This window comes from Amblyraja radiata, chromosome 1, assembly GCF_010909765.2.
Source record: "Amblyraja radiata isolate CabotCenter1 chromosome 1, sAmbRad1.1.pri, whole genome shotgun sequence".
Classification (NCBI taxonomy): Eukaryota; Metazoa; Chordata; class Chondrichthyes; order Rajiformes; family Rajidae; genus Amblyraja; species Amblyraja radiata.
In genome coordinates, this window is record NC_045956.1 from 34,017,425 (window position 1) to 34,037,831 (window position 20,407).

Here is a 20,407-nt window from a genome sequence, read left to right on the forward strand (position 1 = left end):
AGAAATGCAGCACCAACGCAACGAACCATTGCAGATGATGGAAACCTAAAACAAAATCAGGCGGTGCTGGAATCACTCAAGCGGGTCAGACAGGCAGATGCATAATGGAACCCATGCTGTTGGGCTGCATCACGGTTTGGTTTGGATTAGCTTGGTGGGCAGAAGGATCAGTTCAGTAAGACGTTGGTTACCATGTTATAGGAAATGTTATAGAAACATTACCATGTTATAGGAAAGATGTTGTCTAGCTGGAGAGGGTGCAGAGACGATATACGAGGATGTTGCCAGGACTCGAGGGCCTGAGCTACAGGGAGAGGTTGAGCAGGCTAGGACTTTATTCCTTGGAGCGCAGGGTGATGCGGGGTGATCTTATCAAGGTGTACAACATCATGAGAGGGGATTGATAGGATTAATGCACAGTCTTTTACTCAGAGTGGGGGAATTGAGAACGAGAGCACATACTGTAGGTTTAAGGTGAGGGGGGGAAACATTTAATAGGAACCTGAGGGGTGATTTTTTTTTTTACACAAAGGATGGTGGGCAGATGGAATGATTTGCCAGAGGAGGTAGTGGAGGCAATGTTTAAGAAACATTTAGACAGGTACACGGAAAGGACTGGTTTAGAGGGATATGGGCCAAATGCAGGCAGATGGGAGTAATGTTGATGGGGCACTATTAGTCAGTGTGGGCATGTTGGGCTGAAGGGCCTGTTTCCATGCAGTAAGACTCTATGAATTCTATGTGTCTGTAAACTATACCACAGAGTACTTCAACTGAATTCAACGTCAATAAAGTTAGTACATTCTGTCCCAGTCTGACTCAGCTCATAATGTGTAACTGGAATGTGCCCTGTATGCTGAAATGTACACATCTCATGCATTTCTGGGTGTGTTTACACCTTTAAGAATTTGGATCAAATGTCTTCCTTGGTTTGGGTTCATTATTGTCACATGTACCGAGGGCTTTGTTCTGCATGCTATCCAATCAGATCGGATGTACCATACATACTGTAGATACAATGGTCACACTCGAGGCTTTATGAAGTTCCTCAGTCCCAGCTGCCATTGTTAAATCAAGACCAACTCCATCCCGTGGCTATCAAGCTTCTGTACCGCCTCTACTTCCTGTACCTTCTCTACCTTCTGCCGTACAGGTGCGGGAAGGAAAAGGAAAGGCTGGGGTGGGACATCTTTGATTATAGACACAGAGTGCTGGAGTAACTCAGTGGGTCAGGCAGCATCTCTGGAGAACATGGACACAGAGTGCTGGAGTAACTCAGTGGGTCAGGCAGCATCTCTGGAGAACACGGACACAGAGTGCTGGAGTATCTCAGCGGGTCAGGCAGCATCTCTGGAGAACATGGACACAGAGTGCTGGAGTAACTCAGTGGGTCAGGCAGCATCTCTGGAGAAAAAGAATGGGTGACGTTTCGGGTCGGAACCGTTCTTCAGAAGACCCAAAGCGTTACCCGCTGAGTTACTCCATCACTTTGTGTCTATCTTTGGTATAAACCAGCATTATGTAGTCTGATTTTCCAAAGCATATTGTGCAAGTCAAATATGTCAACTATGAAATTCTTACTTGCAGCATCACAGGAAATTAGACATTAGACATTAGAGATACAGCATGGGACCAGGCCTTTTGGCCCACTGAGTCCAGCGATCACCCCGTATACTAGCACTATCCTACACACTTGGGACAATTTACCAAAGCCAATTTCCCCACAAACCTGTACGTCTTTGGAATGTGGGAGGAAACCGGAGCACCCGGAGAAAGCCCACACGGTCGCAGGGAGAACGTAGAAACTCCATAGTCAGGATCAAACCCGGGTCTCTGGTGCTGTAGGGAATCATCTATACCGTTGAGCTACAGTGCCACGTAGACTCAGATAACACACTAAAATGTACGAAGAATTCAGTGTTTATACCATTGGGGTTGTGTTGTGAGCTACCCAAGTGGGATTTGAGGTGCTGTTCCTCCAGTTTATGTGTGGGCCTCACTCTGACAACGGAGGAGGCCCTGGATGGAAAGGTCAGTGTGGGAATGGGAAGGGGAGTTAAAATGGTTAGCAACCAGCAGGCCTTGACAGATCAATTGAGGTCTGAAGAAAGTTCCCGACCCCAAACATCACCCATCCATGTTCTCCAGAGATGCTCCCTGACCGGCTGAGTTATTCCAGTTCTTTTGTTTTTTTGTAAACCAGCATCTTGGTTTCTACCTCCTCGCCTTTCCTATCCATGTAAGTTGTCCCTGGTGTGTATAGTAGTGCTAGTGTACGGGGTGATTGCTGGTCGTCGCGGACACGGTGTGCCGAAGGGCCTGTTTGCACACTGTATCTCTAAACTAAACCAGCCTCGCTGGAGGGGAGAAGGTCCCAGAGATGAGGCATAAGAGAGATCGATGTGGGTGATATTCCACCAGAGAGAGGAACCAGCCTTGGGGGCATTGAATATGTCGGCACTCCTGATCACGGATCTCAAGTGTAAAGAGTCACCCTGCGGTCTCAGGAACTTGAGATTGGCGATGCTTAATGAGAAATTGTGATTTGGACAGATTGTGTGGAGCGATCATATTCCTCCATTGACCTGTGCCTTGTCCCCTGGACTGAGACAGTAGATAATTGTCCATCCGTTATCTTGTCTGGGTGCAACACGAGGAATTGCGCGGAGAAATGCCAGGATAATTTGGCAGCAGCCAGGCATGACTGGTTATGTCTATTCCTGCTCACAGCATGGACACTGTCACCTTAGCTTAGTACAGGCAGCTTCCATCCCAGGACATAGAACACAGCACATAAAATGGTACGGCACAGGAACAGGCCCTTCAGCCCACAATGCTTGTGCCGAACATGGTGCCAAGTTACACTGACCTCATCTACCTGTACGTGATCCATACCCCTCCAGTCCCTGCAAATCCATGCGCCTATCCCAAAGACTCTTAAACACCACTATCGTATCTGCCTCCACCACCACCCCCGGCAGCACATTCCAGACCCCACCACCATCTGAGTGAAAAAAACCTACTCCGCACATCTCCTTTAAACTTTTCTCCCTCTCACCTTACACGGCCTCTAGTGTTGGACATTTTCACCCTGGGGGAAAAAGGTTCTGACTGTCTACCCTGTTTACGCCTCTTGTCATTTTATATACATCTCTCAAGTCTCCCCTCAACCTTTGATTTTCCAGAGAAGAAGTCAAGGACCAGTCTCACTTCCTCATCACCACTCTCCTGTCAGGCAAGAGGTACAGAAGTGTGAAAACGCACACCTTCATATTCAGGGACAGTTTCTTCCCAGCTGTTATCATGCAACTGAATCATCCTATCACCAACTAGAGAGCGGTCCTGACCTCCCATCGACATCATTGGAGACCCTCGGACGATCTTTAACCAGACTTTATTGGACTTTATCTTGCACTAAATGTATTCCCTTTATCCTGTATCTGTACACTGTGGATTGCTCGATTATAATCATGAATAGTCTCTCCGCTGACTGGTTAGCACGCAACAACAATCTTTTCCCCGTACCTCGGTACACATAACAATAAACTAACCCAATTATCCACCTGAATGTAATCATGAATAGTCTTTCCACTGACTGGTTAGCACACAAAAAAGGCTTTTCTCTGTTCCTCGGTAGATGCGACAATGAACTAAACTAAACTAAAACTAAACTAAACCAATCCAAACCTATTGAACCTTTCCATGTAGCTGAAAGCCTCTAATCTGGGCAGCATTCTGGTAAACCTCCTCTTCGCCCTCTCGTTATGTGATTTACTTCTGTCAATTCTCCCCTCAGCCAGCAGCACAGTGGCGCAGCGGTAGAGTTGCTGCCTTACAGACCAGAGTCCCGGGTTCCATCCTGACTACGGGTGCTGTCTGTACGCAGTTTGTACGTTCCCTCTGTGACCGCGTGGGTTGTCTCCGGGTGCTCCGGTTCCCCCCCACACTCCAAAGACGTGCAGTTTTGTAGGTTAATTGGCTTCAGTAAAATTGTAAATTGTCCCCAGGATGTGTGTAGGATAGTGCTAGTGTGCGGGAATCGCTGGTCAGCGCGGACTCAATGGGCCGAAGGGCCTGTTTCCGCTCTGTATCTCTGAACTAAACTGAACAAAATCTCCGACATTCCAGAGACAGCAATCTAAGGCAATCTAAGCTCACTCTGTAGCTGAAAGCCTCTGATCCAAAGTTGGTCTTCCTTGAGAGAAGGTGAGCTAACTCCTCAGATTGTCCTGGGAGGTCATCCACCGGTAACCTTGGTCCCATCAAACTCTTCATCCATGCTACCTGACCTGCTGAGTATTTCCCTCTACAGATGCTGCTGAGTTTCAGCAGCACTTTGTCTTTTGCTCATGATTCCAGCATCTACAGGTCCCTGTGTCTCAGTTCTTCGTTGGGCAGGGCGGCACGGTAGTGCAGTGGTAGAGTTGCTGCCTCACAGCGCCAGAGACCCGGGTTCCATCCTGACCATGGGTGCTGTTTGTACGTTCTCCCTGTGACCCCGTGGGTTTTCTCCGAGATCGTTGGTTTTCTCTCACACTCCAAAGACGTACGGGTTTGTAGATTAATTGGCTTGGTGCAAATGTAAAATTGTTTCTAGTGTGTAGGATCGTGTAGGTGTGCGGGGATCGCTGGTCAGCGCAGACCCGTCGGGCCAAGGGGCCTGTTTCCGTGCTGTATCTCTAAACTAAACCAAACTAACCGATATAATATGTGCTGACAAAATCTAAGAACCTGTCTGTCCGGAGTTTGCACGAGATGTCTTTGACTGACGTTGTTAATGAATTGAATGGTGATTGAAGGTCCTGGTTGAGCTGGTGGTATGTGAAACATCTCTGGGGAATCAGGGAGGGGTCATACCTTCAATTCCTGCTGAGTTGACGACCCATTCTCTCATGCTATTCTGCAGGTGTGAACTCAAGCCTTCATTGGAATGACTCTGACACGGTGACCTCCGCAATGCCACTGCTGTACAATGACACCCTACTCACAGTAAGTGGTTTCTTGTCATTTTGTAACACAATGGTGGGCTGCGTGACGCTGGGGCTGCGTTCCCGAGACCCCCAACTACGTGTTAGACTTGTGTCCAACCTGTAGCAAGCAGTATAATACGGTCATAAGGTCATACGGTAAGTGATAGAAGAATTAGGGCATTCAGCCCATTGAGTCTACTCTGCCATTTAATCATGGCGGATCTATCTCTCCCTCCTAACACCATTCTCCTTCCTTCTCCCCATAATCCCTGACATCCGTACTAATCAAGATTCTATTTCTATCTTTACCTTAGAAATATCCATGTATGGGTTGTACGGGCCCCGACACAAAACATCACCTGTCCACAGATGCTGCCTGACTCACTGAGTTACTCCAGCACTCTGTGCCCATGGGTGAGAGTTGCGAGTGAGAAATTGTGAGAGACCAAGCCTTACACCTGGCCCCCTTATTCTCCCCTGATCATAGCTGCTTACCTGCTTAGGCTCCCAGTGCTGAACACTGCCCTGGTCCCAGCTTTGACTGCACACCTAGAACTATTCCAGACCTTGACTCTGGATGCACACTTGGCCTTGCTCTTAGTCCCTTTGCACTGGAGAACAAGGAGGGAAGAGACAAGGACTTTAAGACTTTTGCCTTCCATCACAGTGAGGAGGGCCTGGTGGACTCATTGTGGTGGATGTTAAATCTGTGTTTATTGTGTGTTTTGTTATTTTATCCTATGTTATGACTGCAAGGCACGAAATTTTGTTCAGACTGAAAAGTCTGAATGACCATAAAGGAGACTTGATACTTGATACTTGACAATATATCTGGCCCACACATAAAGCCCCATATCTGACCCCCTGGACTTAACCTATTACGTTCAAGTCCACAGGTGCTTATCTAATGCAGTAATCTTTTACGGGGCACTTCACAGACCAAATTATGGATAACAAAATTTGCTACATCCATTGGCTTCCTTGTTATCTAACATGCTCGTTACTTTGTCAAAGAAGTCATCAATTGGTTGAACACAATTTCTCATCCATAAAATTATACTCACTCACCTGTATAAGTATTCTGTTACAATTTCTTTCATTTTCCTAACAAACTGTCCTGAAGTCATTTTCACCCCCAATATTTTCAGTATTTTGCTGTCTTCCTCTCAGCTGGGACTTTTCCGAAATGCAAAGTCCAATAACTATATATTTAAGCAATATTATTCTATTAAATGTGATCTTGGGAGTACATAATATTTTCTGTGGTATTTATAACCCAACAATGATTTTAAAAAAAAGATCTTTGTTTTGATTGCACCTACCAACATGCATACGTTATTATATTACAGTTATTAATATGGACCGAGGGCAAATTTTTGTTCCAATGCTCCCCATTCCCAATTACTTTTACATTGAAGTGATTGAAATCCAAGTGAAGTTTAAATGGCATCATAAAAGTAAAACCTCCGGAATGGATGATATTCATTATGTGGTTGATTGGGGTCAGTATCAGCACAAATACTATATTAAACGTTGAATCTTCAGATGCCCTGGTTCAAGCTAAAACTAAAGACAAATAATAATCTCACACATTCCCCTGCAGATATCTCTGTCACTCCTTTAAAATATGCCCCTTCTTTGAACAAGCTCTTAAATATCGCATCTGAATCCGTTTCCATCTGATTACACTCCTTGAGGATGTTCATCTACGTGTTCAATTAATAAAACAACGAGATTGGGGACATTTCTATTCAACCTGTCAAAGGAATTGGGGGGGGGGGGGTTAGAAATAGTCAGTGAGGTAAACATAATAGTTGAGTGGAAAATGACAATAGTGCTACCTTCCCAATATTTAACTGAAGGAAATAATGGGTTATCGGGGCTGTATGTTGTGACAGACAGCCTGACACCTTGCATGTCATTTTAATACTACACTTATCCCATCCCCCTGGATTAATAATTTAAGGTTTTGTCAACTAATTACAAATCAGGCTAATTACAAATCAATAACATTAGCCAACTCTGAAACATGAAGCTCTGAGCGTTGGGATCCAGACATCACGGACAACTGGTCTCAGTTCCCCGCTCACATCTGGCAGTGTTCTCCGTTTGAACCAGGGGCCGCGGAGAATTTTTGAAAGTGGGAAGGCTGAGCGATCACTGATCACTGGCCTTGGGGGTACCCGGTGAGGGAGTGGAGCAACCGAGTGGGGAGAGGGTATGTAAGTGGGGTGTCCCCCCTCCCAGGGTAGGGACTTTTTTGAAATTTGATGTATTAAAATCATGTTTTAGTGCATTGTAGAAGTATGATTTCAATGATTTTGTATGAAGGGGTTTTCAGAGGTAACTTTTTAAAGGGTAACTTTTTCCACACAAAGGGTGGTGGGTGTATGGAACAAGCTGCCAGAGGAGGTAGTTGAGGCAGGGACCATCCCAGCATTTAAGAAACAGACTGATACATGGATAGGACAGGTTTGGAGGTAGTGTAGCTGGGACATGTTGGCGGGTGTGGGCAAGTTGCGCCGAAGGGCCTGTTTTCACACTGTATCATTCTATGACCACTCTATGACTACATTATACCTCCACCATGCATGAATGCTTCAAAATCAAGCGATCCCCCTCTCACTCTCCCCCATCTCTCCCACCCCCTCCCTCCCACCCCCCTCTCTCTTCCACCTCTCTCCCACCTCACTCTCCCCCTTTCTCCTCTCTCACTCTCCCGCCTCACTCCTCCCTCTCTCCCTCACCTCTCTCTCCCTCCCCCCGCTCGCTCCTCTCTCTCCCCCCCTCTACCTCTCCCTCTCCCTCCTCCCTCTTCCCATTCTCTCCCTCTCTCCTCTCACCCCCTCTCTCTTTCTCCCCTATCTCCTTCCCCTCTCCCTCTCCGCCTCCCTTTGAGAGTCTCTGTCCCTTCGGCACGTTACTCCAGCACTCTGTGTCCATGTTCTCCAGAGATGCTGCCTGACCCGCTGAGTTACTCCAGCACTCTGTGTCTATCCTTGAACATCTGTTCTATAGCAGGGTGACCAATAGTGTACAGAATGCTACAGATATTGAAGCTGTGCTTCACAGGGAAGGCAGGCTGGATGGAAGGAGTCATAGAAACATAGAAACATAGAAATTAGGTGCAGGAGTAGGCCATTCGGCCCTTCGAGCCTGCACCGCCATTCAATATGATCATGGCTGATCATCCAACTCAGTATCCCGTACCTGCCTTCTCTCCATACCCTCTGATCCCCTTAGTCACAAGGGCCACATCTAACTCCCTCTTAAATATAGCCAATGAACTGGCCTCGACTACCCTCTGTGGCAGGGAGTTCCAGAGATTCACCACTCTCTGTGTGAAAAAAGTTCTTCTCATCTCGGTTTTAAAGGATTTCCCCCTTATCCTTAAGCTGTGACCCCTTGTCCTGGACTTCCCCAACATCGGGAGCAATCTTCCTGCATCTAGCCTGTCCAACCCCTTAAGAATTTTGTAAGTTTCTATAAGATCCCCTCTCAATCTCCTAAATTCTAGAGAGTATAAACCAAGTCTGTCCAGTCTTTCTTCATAAGACAGTCCTGACATCCCAGGAATCAGTCTGGTGAACCTTCTCTGCACTCCCTCTATGGCAATAATGTCCTTCCTCAGATTTGGAGACCAAAACTGTACGCAATACTCCAGGTGTGGTCTCACCAAGACCCTGTACAACTGCAGTAGAACCTCCCTGCTCCTGTACTCAAATCCTTTTGCTATGAAAGCTAACATACCATTCGCTTTCTTCACTGCCTGCTGCACCTGCATGCCCACTTTCAATGACTGGCGTACCATGACACCCAGGTCTCGCTGCATCTCCCCTTTTCCTAGTCGGCCACCATTTAGATAATAGTCTGCTTTCCTGTTTTTGCCACCAAAATGGATAACCTCACATTTATCCACATTATACTGCATCTGCCAAACATTTGCCCACTCACCCAGCCTATCCAAGTCACCTTGCAGTCTCCTAGCATCCTCCTCACAGCTAAAACTGCCCCCAGCTTAGTGTCATCCGCAAACTTGGAGATATTGCCTTCAATTCCCTCATCCAGATCATTAATATATATTGTAAATAGCTGGGGTCCCAGCACTGAGCCTTGCGGTACCCCACTAGTCACTGCCTGCCATTGTGAAAAGGACCCGTTTTACTCCTACTCTTTGCTTCCTGTTTGCAGGCCAGTTCTCTATCCACATCAATACTGAACCCCCAATGCCGTGTGCTTTAAGTTTGTAAACTAATCTCTTATGTGGGACCTTGTCGAAAGCCTTCTGGAAGTCCAGATACACCACATCCACTGGTTCTCCCCTATCCACGCTACTAGTTACATCCTCGAAAAATTCTATAAGATTCGTCAGACATGATTTACCTTTTGTAAATCCATGCTGACTTTGTCCAATGATTTCACCACTTTCCAAATGTGCTGCTATCCCATCTTTAATAACTGACTCTAGCAGTTTCCCCACTACCGATGTTAGACTAACTGGTCTGTAATTCCCCGTTTTCTCTCTCCCTCCCTTCTTAAAAAGTGGGGTTACGTTTGCTACCCGCCAATCCTCAGGAACTACTCCAGAATCTAAAGAGTTTTGAAAGATTATTACTAATGCATCCACTATTTCTGGAGCTACTTCCTTAAGTACTCTGGGATGCAGCCTATCTGGCCCTGGGGATTTATCGGCCTTTAATCCATTTAATTTACCCAACACCACTTCCTGGCTAACCTGGATTGCACTCAATTCCTCCAGCTCCTTTGACCCGCGGTCCCCTGCTATTTCCGGCAGATTATTTATGTCTTCCTTAGTGAAGACGGAACCAAAGTAGTTATTCAATTGGTCCGCCATATCCTTGTTCCCCATGATCAACTCACCTGTTTCTGACTGCAAGGGACCTACATTTGTTTTAACTAATCTCTTTCTTTTCACATATCTATAAAAACTTTTGCAGTCAGTTTTTATGTTCCCTGCCAGTTTTCTTTCATAATCTATTTTTCCTTTCCTAATTAAGCCCTTTGTCCTCCTCTGCTGGTCTCTGAATTTCTCCCAGTCCTCCGGTATGCTGCTTTTTCTGGCTAATTTGTACGCATCATCCTTCGCTTTGATACTATCCCTGATTTCCCTTGTTATCCACGGATGCACTACCTTCCCTGATTTATTCTTTTGCCAAACTGGGATGAACAATTTTTGTAGTTCATCCATGCAGGCTTTAAATGTCTTCCATTGCATATCCACCGTCAACCCTTTTAGAATTAATTGCCAGTCAATCTTGGCCAATTCACGTCTCATACCCTCAAAGTTACCTTTCTTTAAGTTCAGAACCATTGTTTCTGAATTAACAATGTCACTCTCCATCCTAATGAAGAACTCAACCATATTATGGTCACTCTTGCCCAAGGGGGCACGTACAACAAGACTGCTAACTAACCCTTCCTCATTACTCAATACCCAGTCTAAAATAGCCTGCTCTCTCGTTGGTTCCTCTACATGTTGATTTAGATAACTATCCCGCATACATTCCAAAAAATCCTCTTCCTCAGCACCCCTGCCAATTTGATTCACCCAATCTATATGTAGATTGAAGTCACCCATTATAACGGTTTTGCCTTTGTCGCACGCATTTCTAATTTCCTGTTTGATACCATCTCCAACTTCACTACTACTGTTAGGTGGCCTGTACACAACACCCACCAGCGTTTTCTGCCCCTTAGTGTTTCGCAGCTCTACCCATACCGATTCCACATCCTGCAAACTAATGTCCTTCCTTTCCATTGCGTTAATCTCCTCTCTAATCAGCAACGCTACCCCACCTCATTTTCCTTTCTCTCTATCCCTCCTGAATATTGAATATCCCTGGATGTTCAGCTCCCAGCCTTGGTCACCCTGGAGCCATGTCTCCGTGATCCCAAGTGGGATGGTGTCACCTATCCATCTTCTCCACAGATGCTGACTGACCCCTGAGTTATTCCACCACTGTGTCTACCTCTGATACAGTATCTGCAATTCCTTTTTATTAACATGGTTTAGTTTAGATATACAGCACAAAAACAGGTCCTTCGGCCCACCGTGTCCACGCTGACCATCACTCAACCGTTCACACTGGTTCTATGTTATCCCACTTTCTCATCCATTTACAGAGGGCCAATTAATCTACAAACCCATACTTCTTTAGAATGGGATTGGATAGATTTGGAGGGAAATTGCCAATCGTGGGCAGGTGGGACTAGTGTGGAAGGGGCTTGTAGGTTGGTGTGGGCAAGTTGGGCCGAAGGGCTGTATCACTCTATCTGGGAGGAAACCCATGCAGTCAATGGGAGCCCATGCAAACTCCACACGGACAGTACCCGTGGTCAGCATTGAAGCCGGGTATCTGACGCTGTCAGGCAGCAGCTATACTGCTGCGCCACTGTGCTGGCCCTATATCGATATCAGTTTAGTATTGTTACAATAAAGTACTGAAGTGCTTTTACATGCTACCCTGGTAGAATTATCCTTATGTGTTTCACATCCAAACCATGCTTGGGTACATCAGGTAGTGCAAAGGGGGAGCCGGGCGGCACAGTGGTGCAGCGGGTAGAGCTGCTGCCTCACAGCGGCAGAGACCCAGATTTGATCCTGACCCCAAGTGCTGTCTTGGTAGAGTTTGCATGTTCTCCCTGTGACCGCGTGGGTTTCCTCCCACGTCACATAGATGTGTAGGCTAATTCTGCTTTGGTAAATTGCCCCAAGTGTGCAGAGAGATGATGAGAAAGTGGGATAACATAGAACTAGTGTGTGAACATATGCTCAATGTTTCCCATGCACTGGGCCTGTACTTGCTGAAGTTTAGGAAGATGAGGGGGGACCTCTGTGAAACTTACCGAATAGTGAAACACCTGGATAGAGTGGATGTGGAGAGGATGTTTCCACTAGTGGGAGAGTCTAGGACCAGAGGGCACAGCCTCAGAATTAAAGTACGTACCTTTAGGAAGGAGATGAGGAATTTCTTTAGTCAGGGGGTGGTGAATCTGTGAAGTTCATTGCCACAGACGGTTGTGGAGGCCAAGTCATTTTTTAAGGTCGAGATTGACAGATTCTTGATTAGTACGGGTGTCGGGGGTTATGGGGAGAAGGCAGGAGAATGGGGTTAGGAGGGAGAGATAGATCAGCCACAATTGAATGGCAGAATAGGTTCGATGGGCCGAATGGCTTTATTCTCCTCCTTGAACTTGCAGATTGATCAACATGATCGATGGTCAGTGTGAGCTCTTTGATTATGTCGGCTGCTTTCCCAAGGCAGCGTGATGTGTAGATGGAGTCAATGGTGGGGAGTCTGTTCAGTTTGATGAACTGGGCTACATCCATAACTTTCAGAAATATCTTGGGGCAGAGTTGTTGCTAAACAAAGACACAAAGTGCTGGAGTAACTCAGCTGTTCAACAGCGGCATAATGGTGGCCCAGCGGTTAAGTTGCTACCTTACAGCGAATGCAGTGCCGGAGACCAGGGTTCGATCCCGGCTATGGGTGCTGTCTGTATGGAGTTTGTGCGTTCTCCCCATGACCTGAGTGGTGGGTTTTCTCCGTGATCTTCGGTTTCCTCCCACACTCCAAAGACATACAGGTTTGTAGGCTAATTGGCTTGGTAAAGGTAAAAATAATTGTCCTTCGTGTGTTTGTGTAGGATAGCATTAATGTGCGGGGCTTGCTGGTTGGCGCAGAGCATGAGTATAGGAGCAGGGCGGTTCTACTGCAGTTGTACAGGGTCTTGGTGAGACCACACCTGGAGTATTGCGTACAGTTTTAGTCTCCTAATCTGAGGAAGGACATTCTTGCCATAGAGGGAGCACAGAGAAGGTTCACCAGACTGATTCCTGGGATGTCAGGACTTTCATATGAAGAAAGACTGGATAGACTCGGCTTGTACTCGCTAGAATTTAGAAGATTAAGGGGGGATCTTATAGAAACTTACAAAATTCTTAAGGGGTTGGACAGGCTAGATGCAGGAAGATTGTTCCCGATGTTGGGGAAGTCCAGAACAAGGGGTCACAGTTTAAGGATAAAGGGGAAATCTTTTAGGACTGAGATGAGAAAAACATTTTTTACACAGAGAGTGGTGAATCTCTGGAATTCTCTGCCACAGAATGTAGTTGAGGCCAGTTCATTGGCTATATTTAAGAGGGAGTTAGATGTGGCCCTTGTGGCTAAAGGGATCATGGGGTATGGAGAGAAGGCAGGTATAGGATACTGAGTTGGATGATCAGCCATGATCATATTGAATGGCGGTGCAGGCTCGAAGGGCCGAATGGCCTACTCCTGCACCTATTTTGTACGTTTCTATGGAACCGGTGGGCCCAACGGCCCGTTTCTGTGCTGTATCTCAAATCTAACCTAAACTAAAAGAGCATCTCTGGAGAACATGGAGGGGTGATGTTTTGGGTCGGGCCCCCATCTCAAGACCTACTATGCCTATTTTGAAGAAGTTTAGTTTAGTTTAGTGATACAGCACGGACAAGCCAGTTGTCCCAACGAGCCCGCGCCGACCAGCGACCCCTGCACACTAGCACTATCCTACACACTAGGGACAATTTACCATTGAACCGAAACCAATTAACCTACAAAGCTTGCATGTCTTTGGTGTGTCGAATGAAATCGGTGCACCCAGAGAAAACCCACTAGGTCACGAGGAGAACGTACAAATTCCGTACTGACAGCACCCATGGTCGGGATGGAACCCGGGTCTCTGGCGCTGTGAGGCAGCAACTCTACCGCTGCGTCACCATGCCCCCAGTTCTTGCTTGTCTCCACACTGTGATGTATCTTGAACAGATGGTTCCCACGTTGGAGGGTGGACGCTCCTCTTGCCCGTGGGGTGTGACGGGTTGGAGGTCCTGATCCCAGCGGTCAGCAGCAGCACTCCACTGGGGGTGGGGTGGGAAGACAGGGATGGGACAGGGAGATGTATTGATCCTCTCCCCCTTCACCCCTGCTCTGAGCTCTGTCTCCTGTTCCGCTTCACCGCAGTTGAGATGTTTACAGATTATGATCTTTGCTTATGACAGCGACACAGATTCTCTCTGGCGCCAGTACTCCTGCCTCTGGTGACTCTGGCCGGCTGCTGGAGGGCCCTGGTCTTGGGACACTGCCTGAGGCAGTGGGGTGGGGTAGGGACTCACTCTGCCGGCTGTTGACCGACGACTGACGGCTCTGATTCTGCTGACTTGACAGAACACTCTCCGCTCCTTTAGCAGCAAGAATTGGTTCCAAAAACTAGCAGTCGGTTGCAACCTGTCCAATTGGACACAAAGTACTGGAGTATTTAGGAGAATAAGGGGCACGCCATTTAGAACGGAGACGAGGAAACACTTTTTCACACAGAGAGTTGTGAGTCTGTGGAATTCTCTGCCTCAGAGGGCGGTGGAGGCAGGTTCTCTGGATACTTTCAAGAGAGAGCTAGATAGGGCTCTTAAAGATAGCAGAGTCAGGGGATATGGGGAGAAGGCAGGAACGGGGTACTGATTGGGAATGATCACCCATGATCACATTGAATGGCGGTGCTGGCTTGAAGGGCCGAATGGCCTACTCCTGCACCTATTGTCTATTGTCTATAACCCAGCGGGTCAGGCAGCATCTCTGGGCATGGATAGGTACAAAGTGTTTAGTTTAGTTTAGAGATACAGGAGAAACAGGCCCTTCGGCCCACCGAGTCCGCACCGACCATGCATCCCATATATTCCACTATCCCACACACACTAGGGACAATTTACTATTATACCCAGCTAATTAACCTACAAATCTATATTTGGAGTGTGGGAGGAAACCGGAGCACCCGGAGAAAACTCACGGTCACAGGAAGAACGCATAGACAGCACCCGTAGTCAGATTGAACCCAGGTTACTGGTGCTGTACCTACGTGCTGGAGTAACTCAGTGGGTTAGGCAGCATCTCTGGAGATAGAGGGTGCATGACGTTTCAGGTCGAGGCCCTTCGTCAGATTGCTGGGCTAATCGCTAGGCTAATTGAGGCTAAGTAATTCATGTTGCCGAACAGGCAACAGTCCTCGTCTGTCCACCAGGAGGTCCTTTTGTTACTTTTAAAAATAAAAACCCTCAACCCTTGTGGGAGCCATAAAAGATAAAAGAGAACTTACGTTCCTTTTATATTCTAGTCCTCGTGAAATAAATGCTAACATTGCATTTGCCTTCCTTACTACCAATTCAACTTGAAAATTAACTATTTGTGAATCCTGCACCAGCACTCCCAAGTCCCTTTGCACCTCTGATTTAGAGTCCTAGTGTGATACTGTGTGGAAACAGGCCCTTCGGCCCAACTTGCCCACACCAACCATCAGGCCCAATCTACACTCGTCCCTCCTGCTTATTTTTGGCCCATATCCCTCTAAGCCCATCCTATCCATGTCCCTGTCTAACTGTTTCTTAAACGTTGGGATAGTCCCTGCCTCAACTACCTCCTCTGGCAGCTTGTTCCATACACCCACCACCCTCTGTGTGGAAAAGGTACCCCTCAGATTCCTATTAAATCTTCCCCTTCACATTAAACCTGGTCCTTGATTCCCCTACTCTGGGCTGGAGACTCTGTGCATCTACCCGATCTATTCCTCTCTTGATTGTATACACCTCTATGAGATCACCCCTCATCCTCCTGTGCTCCAAGGAATTGAGTCCCAGGCTACTCAACATCTCCCTATAGCTCAAGTCAAGTCAAGTCACATTTATTTATATAGCACATTTAAATAAACAACTCTCGTTGGCCAAAATGCTTTACATTTGTTATAAGAATAGTATAAACAAACAAACTACATACATATATACATATAGCCCTCGCTCAGTGGACTTCAGGAAAGGCTTGGGAGTATAGATAAGATTTTAGTCTTGACTTAAAGGAGTCGATGGAGGGGGCAGTTCTGATGGGGAGGGGGATGCTGTTCCACAGTCTAGGGGCTGCAACCGCAAAGGCCTGGTCGCCGCGGAGCTTATGCCTAGACCGCGGGATATTCAGCAACCCCAAGTCGGCCGATCTGAGGGGCCTGGAGGTGGAGTGGTGGGTGAGAAGACTTTTAATGTAGGAGGGGGCAAGCCCATTGAGGGCCTTGTAGACATAGAGGAGGGTCTCGAAATGTATACGGAACAGCACAGGGAGCCAGTGGAGAGAGGCCAGGATCGGGGTGATGTGGTCCCTTTTTCGGGTGCCCGTCAGGAGTCTCGCTGCGGCGTTTTGGACCAGTTGCAGGCGGGACAGGGAAGATTGGCTGATGCCAGTGTAAAGAGAGTTGCAGTAATCTAGGCAGGGAGGAGATAAATGTGTGGATGATCTTTTCGAGGTCATCAAATTGGAGGAATTGTTTTATTTTAGCTCAGTCCTTCTAATCCTGGCAACATCCTCCTAAACCTTCTCTGTACCCTCTCCAGCTTGACAACATCTTTCCTATAACATGGTGCCCAGAACATGACCTCCCAACTTCTATACTCAATACTCATGCTGATGCAGGCCAATGTGCCAAAAGCCTTTTTGACCACCCTATGCTGCCTGACCCGCTGAGTTGCTCCAGCACTCTGTGTCCATGTTCTCCAGAGATGCTGCCTGACCCGCTGAGTTACTCCAGCACTCTATGTCCTTTAATGTAATTATTACTTGCTGCAGCTTAATTGGCCTGTAAAGGTTCAAGGTCTTTTATTGTAACGTGTACCAATTTTTCGATATTCGAATTAACATAAAGCCATACTAAGAAAAGCAACAAGACGCACAACTACATAAAAGTGAACATAAACATTCAATACAGCGGATTCCCCAGATTCCTCACTGTGATGGAAGGCAATAAAGTCCAATCTTCTTCCCCCTTTATTCTCCCACGGTCGGGGCAGTCGAACCATCAGCATCAGGGCGATTGAAACTCCCACGTTGGGGCGATCGAAGCTCCTGCCATCGGGGCGGCCTGGAGCTCCCGAAGGCGGTCTCTATCCAGGGACCACGAGCTCCATGATGTTAAAGTCCGCAGGCTCCCGCGTTTGGAGCTCCCGAAGTGGGTCTCCAACAGAGGCCCACAACTCCTCGGTGTTAGGCCGCAGTGCGGACGGAGATACGATATAGAATAAAATCACATCTCCGTCGAGGTAAGCGATTTAAACCCACCCCCCCCACATATAACAAGCTAAAGAACAGTAAAACATACATTTAACACTTAATATAAACAACAAAAAAGGAACGGACGAGACAGACTGTTGGCGAGGCAGTCATTGCTGGCGCCACCTGGTGAGCAGAATATAGATAGATAATAATGCAAAATCGTAGCGCACACTGCGCCCATAGTTCATAGTTGCTGCAGTTAGTGTTGTGTGGTGTTCAAGAGACCGATGGTCGCTGGGAAGCTGTTCTTGAACCTGGAGGTCACGGTTTTCAGCCTCCTTGTATCTGATTCCACCATCGCACCTCAAACAACAGTGGCGCAGTGGGTAGAGCTGCTGTCTCACAGCCCCACGGACCCGGGTTCTATCCTGACCTCTGGTGCTGTGTGGGTGATGTTTTCACATTCTTTCTGTGACAGGGTGGGTTTCCTCCCTGTGTGGGTTTGTCGGTTAATCGCCCCTCTGTAAATTGCCCCTAGTGTGTAGGATGAGAATGTGCGCTAACATCCAACCAGTGTGAACAGGTGATCGATGGTCAGGTGGGCGAAATGCCTGTTTCCATGCTGTATCTCTAAATTAAACTCCGCACCATCTCCTTGGGCAGATTGCTCCAGATACCAACCAAACTGATAAACACTTCCTTGCACAAACCTATGTCCTCCCTGTTGATGATACCCCAACCATAGGAAGAAAGATTGTCACTTTCTATGACAGAATCACAGAGTTATGCAGCGTGAAAACAGACCCTTTGGCCCAATGATGGCCAAGATGCCCCATCCTCACTAGCCCCACTTGGCCTGTTTCCCTCTAAACCTGTCCATGTACCTGTCCAAGTATCTTTTAAAATAGACACAAAATGCTGGAGTAATGCGGCAGGGGCAGATAAAATGTGTGGGAAGGAACTGCAAATGCTGGTTTACACCGAAAATAGACACAAAACGGTTCAGGCAGCATCTCTGGAGGGAATGTATGAGTCGAGACCCTTCTTCAGACTGAGAGTCAGGGGAGAGGGAGACACAGAGATATGGAAGGGTAAGGTGTGAAAACGACAGATCAAAGCAGACATTGATGAGGAAATGTAGAATGGTTGATTGTTAGAACGGTACAGGCAGCATCTCTGGAGAGAAGGAATTTCCAGTATTTTGTGTCTAATTTGGTGTAAACCAGCATCTGCAGTTCCTTCCTACACAAGTGTCTTTTAAATGTTGTTACAGTACCTGCCTCAGCTTTCTCCTCTGGCAGCACGTTCCATACACACATCCTCGGTGTGAGGAAAGTTATTGAAGAGTACAGTATAACTAGGGTTGCCAACTTTCTCACCCCCAAATAAGGGACAAACGGTCAAAATAAGGGACAAATTACCAACGACAATTCATTGACTGACTCGGCCGTGGCTGGGTGAATGATGAGTTGGCCCGGGTGCTGGACTGCACACAAAGCCCAGCCGGCGGGCCAGCTGAGGAGTTTTGGCCCGGGCCGCGTGATGTCGCGCCAAAGTCCGGCGCCCCATCCAACTCATGAACCGATGATCGGCCATGAGAAGGAGGGGTGGTGGTGTCGGCGGTAAGCGAAGGTCCAAAGATCAGGCAGCTGGCCGGGCTGCCGACCAACGGGACCACTTGCGAGGTGCTGCTACTGCACTCCATGGGCTGCACTACGTCAGGACGGGTGAGGCGGGGCCGGACGCGGCGCTCTGACCCGACAGTCCCCTCGACCTGAGTAGTAGCAGTCAAATACGGGACAAGGGCGGTACCGTACGGGACGAACCACTTTAGCCCAATATACCGGATGTCACAGCTAATATGGGACAATTGGCAACCCTACTTATCACCTGGAGGTCTGAGCTGGGGAAAGCCAGGTGCAGCTGATGGTCCGGACGTGCTTTGCGCAAAGTCCCTTCACCGCTGACATACAACATAGAACAATACAGCACAGGAACAGGCCCTTTGGCCCACAATGATGCCGAACATGATGCAAGACCAACTCTCCTCTGCCTGCGCGTAATCCACATCCCACCATTCACTGCATATCCACGTGTCTCTCAAACCCACTATCGTATCTGGCAGTGCGTTCCAGGCACCTACCTCCCTCTGTGTAAATAACTTGCCCTGCGCCTCTCACCTTAAAGCTGTGCCCTCAGTATTTGATATTTCAAGCCTGGAAAAAAGCTTTTGACTGCCTCTCATAATTTTATACACTTCTATCAGGTATCTCCTCAGTGGGCAATCCATGGAAAACAATCCAGTGTGTCCAGCCTCTCCCTGTAGCTGAAACCCTCTAATGCAGGCATCATTCTGGTAAACCTCCTCTGCACCCTCTCCAAAAGGCCCCACATCCTTCCTGCAATGGGGGCGACCAGAACTGCACGCAATACTCCACATGCGGTCCGACCAAAGTCTTGTAGAGCTGCAGCGTGACTTCCTGACTCAGTGCCCCGACCGATGAAGGCATGACATGTCAGATGGTAGTCTGTTACATCACAAGGCAACTGAGTTTATAACTGCAGATGCTGGTTTACAAAAGAAAAGACATAGAGTGCTGGAGTAACTCAGCAGATCAGGCAGCACCTCCAGAGAACATGGATACGTGACATTTCATGTCATTTTTTTAGAGGTACAGTGAGGAAACAGGCCCTTCGGCCCATCAAGTCCACATCGTCCATAGACTTGTTCTATGCCTTCCCAATTTTGCATCCTACACCCTAGGGGCAATTTACAGAAGCCAATTCACCAACCTAGTGGGTGATTGGGTATATCCCACTTTCTCATCCGCTCCATACTCACTAACATCCAATAAACTTGAGACTTTACAATACAGAGTGGAAACAGGCTCTTCGGCCCACCGAGTCCACGGCAACCAGTGATCACCCCATACACAAGCACTACCTTACACGCTAGGGGCAATTTACAATTTATAGAAGCCAATTAACCTACAAACCAGCACGTCTTTGGGATGTGGGAGGAATCCGAAGCTCCTGGACAAAAACCCACGTGGTCACGTGGGAGAACGTTAACAAATCCACACAGACTGCCCCCGTAGTCATGATCGAACCTAGATCTCTGCCGTTGTGAGGCAGCAACTCTACCACTGCACCACCGTGCCGCCCTAAATGGGACCCTCACATCAGCCTGAAGAAGCGTCCCGGCCCGAAATGTCACTTAACGTTAAGCATCCACAGAGATGCTCAGTGCTGGAGTCACTCAACGGGTCAGGCAACCTCTCTGGAGAAATCTGGATTTTGGTCCCACACAAAATGCCACCCGTCCTTTTTCTCCGGAGATACTGTCTGATCCACTGAGTTCCTCCAGCA

The 20,407-nt window shown here is 47.6% G+C and overlaps 1 protein-coding gene across 4 annotated transcripts in view; it reads left to right on the forward strand.

Moving 5' to 3' along the window:
* slc4a4 (solute carrier family 4 member 4) overlaps window positions 1-20,407 on the forward strand; it is a 158,448-nt gene that overhangs the window by 99,018 nt on the left and 39,023 nt on the right. For all 4 annotated transcript variants that reach the window (XM_033020316.1, XM_033020335.1, XM_033020327.1 and 1 more), the window contains exon 14: window positions 4,907-4,989. In XM_033020316.1, coding sequence (XP_032876207.1) covers window positions 4,907-4,989 — 83 coding nt within the window. The remainder of the gene's footprint in view (window positions 1-4,906; window positions 4,990-20,407) is intronic.